At 46.0% G+C, this 5,713-nt stretch overlaps 2 protein-coding genes across 2 annotated transcripts; both read left to right on the top strand.

The window, feature by feature from the left end:
- Positions 1-326: 326 nt before the first annotated feature.
- Positions 327-1,493, top strand: LOC143262580 (uncharacterized). Its single transcript, XM_076528214.1, has one exon. The coding sequence runs from the start codon at positions 327-329 to the stop codon at positions 1,491-1,493; it is 1,167 nt and encodes a 388-aa protein (XP_076384329.1).
- An 809-nt stretch (positions 1,494-2,302) lies between these two features.
- On the top strand, positions 2,303-2,917 carry LOC143262581 (uncharacterized). Its single transcript, XM_076528215.1, has one exon. The coding sequence runs from the start codon at positions 2,303-2,305 to the stop codon at positions 2,915-2,917; it is 615 nt and encodes a 204-aa protein (XP_076384330.1).
- Positions 2,918-5,713: the final 2,796 nt, after the last annotated feature.

Genomic DNA, 5,713 nt, shown 5'->3' on the forward strand with positions numbered 1-5,713 from the left:
CGACGACACCAGTCTTCCACATCCTTGCGATTATCAGGCCAGTAAAATTTTCGACGTACCCTATCCAGAGTTTTGTTCACTCCGAAATGGCCACCCGCCGGTGTATCATGACAATCTGTCATCACCGAGCTTACCATTTCTCTTGGAATCATCAGTAACCATTTGTTACGAAGGTTCGCGTAGTCTTCGACGGCTCCGCCAAGTCGACCAGCGGCCTATCATTAAACGACACGTTGCTGACAGGCCCCATCATCCAAGATGATTTATTTTCGTTGTTGATTCGATTCCGAATGCACGCAGTCGTCATCACCGCCAACATCGAGAAAATGTACAGGCAATTTCTAATTCGTCCAGAAGATCGGGCATACCAACGCATTCTATGGCGAGACAGTCACGGTAAAATAGCAACATTCGAGCTAAACGCCGTCACGTTCGGACTATCGTCGGCCCCATACCTCGCCATAAGATGTCTTCATCAACTGGCGAGCGACGAAGGAACTAACCTACCAAAGGCAGCGACCATCCTCAAACGAGATTTGTACGTCGACGACTTGTTAACCGGCGCCGATACGATCAAGGAAGCGCAGGTCATACAACGACAAGTCAGAGAGCTCTTGAGGAAGGGAGGTCTTCCCATTCGGCAATGGGCTTCAAATGAACCCAAACTTCTCTCGGGGCTGCACAAGGATCTTATTCATCCGAAGATACTAGGCGACACAGCCACGATGAAAACATTAGGCATATCATGGGACGCTAAACACGTCACCATTCGATACACGGTGCAGCCACCCACCACGAACAAAATTAACAAAAGAAATATTCTTTCGACCGTCGCCAGGATCTTCGACCCATTAGGATTATTAGGGCCCGTAACGGTGATCGGCAAAATCCTAATGCAACGACTTTGGCAGCTAAAAATCGATTGGGACGAATCTCTGCCGATCAGCCTTCACACGGAGTGGATCGAATACGAGAACTCGTTACAACATTTAAACAACATAGAATTCGCGCGCCACGTAATCACAAAAGGGGCAAAAACGATAGAACTACACGGATTTTGCGTCGCCAGCGAACGAGCCTACAGCGCTTGTTTATACGCACGAACAATAGATAAAGACAGTCGTGTCAAAACTCAATTACTCTGCGCGAAATCTCGTGTCACACCACTAAAAACTATCACGCTCGCACGTTTAGAACTTTGCGGAGCTGTCCTCTTATCCTCGCTCTATCAAACCGTTCGTAAAGCCATCACATATGACATTCGCGATGTCACCTTCTGGACCGACTCCACAATCGTATTAAATTGGCTGAACAAACAGCCGTCCACGTTGAAGACATTTGTCGCGAACCGCGTAGCCAACATTCAAGGCAAAACCAAACCGTCGTCATGGCGTCACGTCAAATCAAGAGATAACCCAGCCGATCTACTTTCGAGAGGTACCACACCGACACAGTTCCTCGGCAGTACACTCTGGCGACACGGGCCGGCATGACTCTCTCAAGAACAATCCACATGGCCCAACTCAAGCTTCACCCTTTCTAACGAACTACCAGAAACGAAAAGAATCACTGTCTCGTCACCTCAATCAATCAACCCAACGAGATATTTACGCGATACTCCTGCATCCAAAAACTCCGACGAATTATAGCATATTGTCTACGTCTGGTGCCTGCCCGTCGTAACACAGGCCCCTTGACCATCAAAGAGTTACAAGAAGCCAACATCCGCATCATCAGGTCCAGTCAGTTACATTTACACAAGATATCAAAAACCTAAAATCCGGAGAATTACACCCTAGAAGCAAACTTCGACCTCTGCACCCGTTCCTCGACAACGAAGGTATCTTTGCGCGTGGGGGGTCGCCTCCAAAATTCCGCATTAACATTCGCCCAGAAGCACCCAATTTTATTACCAAGGAGTCACCACGTGACTGATTTGATCATCCGCGACGCTCACACGAAAAATCATTCAGACATCACCGCAACCTTGCATGACGTGCGCCGAACATATTGGCCCATCGATGGAAGGAATACGACTAGAAAAATTGTACGGCAATGCGTAAGGTGCTTTCGAGTTAATCTCCCAACGGTCGACTACCTGATGGGAAATTTACCTGCGGCACGCGTCACCGAGAGTCGACCATTTCAGAACTCCGGTGTCGATTATTGCGGCCCCTTTTACATAAAGGAGTGACGGCACCGAAATCGAATCCGTATAACGGTATACGTTGCCATATTTACCTGTTTCGCGACAAAGGCCGTACACCTTGAAGTAGCAGGCGACTTGACGACGGATGCCTTCATGGCGGCCCTCAAACGGTTCGTCGCACGCAGGGGGGCATGTCAAAACACGTATTCGGATAATGGGACCAACTTTGTCGGGGCCGACAACGAACTAAGGGAAATTTGCAGGACACTCCCAAGGGACGAAAGGTTGCAAAACTTCCTCACCACGAAGGGAATCACGTGGCATTTCACGCCGGTTCTGTCTCCGCATTTCGGGGGATTGTGGGAGGCGGCTGTAAAGGCATTCAAGCATTATATCAAACGAGTCGTCGGTGAAGAATTATTCACATTCGAACAATTCAATACTTTTGTAATCGAAGTTGAAGCCGTTCTAAACTCGCGTCCGCTCACTCCCCTCTCTTCCGATCCAAACGATACATCGCCTTTGACTCCTGGTCACTTCTTGATTGGTAGCTCTTTAACGGCCATTGCCGAGACTGATTTCAGGGCAATCCCGAACAACAGGCTGTCGAATTGGCAGCACATCCAGAAGGTGAAGCAGCATTTTTGGACGAGGTGGCAAAAGGAATACATAAACCATTCCCCGATCCAGAACCTTCATCGGAGTGTAGTGAGGTTTAAAGACACTAAGGCTAGTCAAGTCAAATCCACGCCAGATCGCAAAGGTTGATCAATCTGATCAATCAACGGGGGGGAGCATGTTCTGTCCCGAAGGAACAAAACTCGAGGAGTTTCCGTCGACGGGGTTTATGACACGGACGTGACAAAGGTTATTTTTGAGAACAAGACTTTTTACATCTGCCAGTCATGTGGCGTTCGAACCTCATCGCCGTCTTCCTCAATAACCATAAGTGTCATAAACCCGGGATTTCCGAAGGGTCATCTCGAGTGCCTACCGCTGTACCCGAGGTCACCGTGAGTTGACCTGGAGGAATTTCGGTCGCTTCGTCGATGACGGCAATAAATTCTCATACCCTCTCTGAGACAAGACACGCTCAGGGCGTAACGAGAGGGTGTTGGCGAAGGATTAAGAAGTCACTGATTGGGCAAATGCAACGACAAGCAAAACCAATCAGTGCACTTCTCCGTCATGAACAGGGAAACCTCCACGATAAAAGAGCCTGCACATCGCGAGTCAGGCCTGTTTTTTCTCATCTTCCGGTTGGGGTCTTATTCGTTTTTAGTCTCGCTTCCGACTCGCACCCACGATCATCCCGTGTTATTCGACGACCATCGCAAGTCCATATAAAACTCTGGTTCCAACGGTCGAACCATACATTTTCTTGTTTTCGACGACCATCACAAGTCGAGACCACTCCAGCTCCAACAGTCGAGCCACTCAGGCATTTCCGTACTCCGACGATCGAGTCGAGGTGACTGTAGATCATTGAAATTCTTCCGTCAGCCGAAGAATACACTCGCGATTATCCCTCCATCAGTCAAAGGGGATAATCAAGGGAGATATTTCGCGATCGGTACATTGTACGCGCAACCACCACTCTACCAGTAGAATCCGATTGCCCAATATTAATTTGGCGGGCAATATATCAGCGGCACCGGAGTAAACGCGTCCTCGAACGGCTTAATCCGGGCCTTACAACCCCAGAAAGGGCACGAGAGTTCCGCGCGTTAACAATAGTGTTCGCGGCAGAAAACATATACTAATCCAGTTACGAAGCGTGTAAATTAACGACACGCAGGCAACGATGGCACCCACCGTGAAGGAACTACAGGAGCACTCGGAGCAATAGGCACACTCTCGATATGTGCACTATTAACATTATTTACAACAGTGTCCGAACTATTTACACGCGCCTCCGAGTGTTCAACTGACGAGAATGCCGCAGAATTTAAAATAGAATTTCGCAATGAATCCGATAGCACCTGGCATTGGTTCTCGATCCTTGCTATCCTCTCTTCCATGCGAGCCTCTCGTTCGAACGCAGCAGCCTGTTCCCGTTCCTCGCACTGAAGCCTGTCCGCATCCAGTCGCGCCTCGAACTGCCTCTGCTGCTCCTGCAGTTGCTCGCATAATTCTTGTCGGAGGTTTGCAAACAGGATCTCCAATGCCGGCGTGACATTTCCGATCGATTCTTCGATCCCGGCTGAGCCCCCAATGTTGCGAATTACACCATTTCTCTCGCGTCGCGGCATTTTATTTACAATAAAGAATATTAACTATAACACTATTCGATACAAATACAATTCAGATCTTTCAGAAGTGGGATGTTGATCGTTCGACGGTCCGATCTCGACTCTTCGATCGTCCGTTGGTAACACTCTTTTTTGCGTGGCAACCCCTATCTTCTATTATTCTTTAAGGAGTTGTTCACAACAGGGCAGTTTCACATTACAGCGACTTGATTTGGACAAGTCGCTGTAACAATATTTATTTATTCCTATTATTATTTTTTAAGGATAAAAAATTAAAGGAAGATTATTTTTTAAACAATATATTCTGTCAAAAAGAAGTAGATTTGGTATTAACCAGTTAAATATGTTCGACGACTATATCCGTCATGGAGATGTGGCAGAATTTTGTGTCACGGCGATTGTATCCGTCATTCGTAAAATTTTGTTACAATTTGATATTTAAATTGTAATTCTGGCGAAAACTAAATTATATTCGTAAATTTTAATATGTTTGAAATGATTAGAAGTCAAGACGAAATGAAACAAATAAATGAAAATTATAAATAATTTGAATTGGATTCATATTTTTCTGAAAGCTAACTCGTAAGCAGTGTAGTAACACTGGATCTTTGATTATCCCGATTTTCATCTTGATGTATCAAAACAAAACAAAAACAAAGTATATTAGATTCTCCATCTGCGGTGATTCCTGGAAAGCGCTGTCACATTTCTTTTTTTTTACTAGTCTTACTTATGTATAAACAAAGTTGCCAAGAACATTTGCTTTGGAGCAGGCAATTTTTGTTGCTATGCAGTGCAGTTCTCGGACTCATCGGGGATGGAGAAGGAAAGGTTGGCGATTTATTAGTTTTCGGAGAATTGGATTTTCGCGTTGTGTGTGGTGACACGCCTGAAGTACGGGCCGCGATTAGAAGCCCCCACTTAGGTTCCCGCGCAGCCGCGATATCCGTTCATTGGCTCTTACGCGTGCCACTGACCCCCCCCCCCCCCTAATAAAGATCTCAGGAATGTAAATCTGCTCCGATTTGCCTTTTTGTCTTTTGTCATTTGATTTTTGAAATCTCGAAGCGACATAAAACTTGAACGACGCAGTGGATTTCAGTGTGTATCAAATAGTCAGTGAATCGTATCAGTCAAGTAAAATGCAATGTAAGTATTTCAAGTGCCTAATTATCATAAAGTTATTCAGAAAAGTTTCGTAAACTACTATTTTTCTTAGCTTATTTTATCCCCAAAATGAGTGATTACTCTAGTGACGATGACATTGTTTCATCTGTAATAAAGCGAAACCGGTTGCATATATTTTCGTCTT

Source organism: Megalopta genalis, unplaced genomic scaffold (genome assembly GCF_051020955.1).
Source record: "Megalopta genalis isolate 19385.01 unplaced genomic scaffold, iyMegGena1_principal scaffold0153, whole genome shotgun sequence".
Lineage (NCBI taxonomy): Eukaryota > Metazoa > Arthropoda > Insecta > Hymenoptera > Halictidae > Megalopta > Megalopta genalis.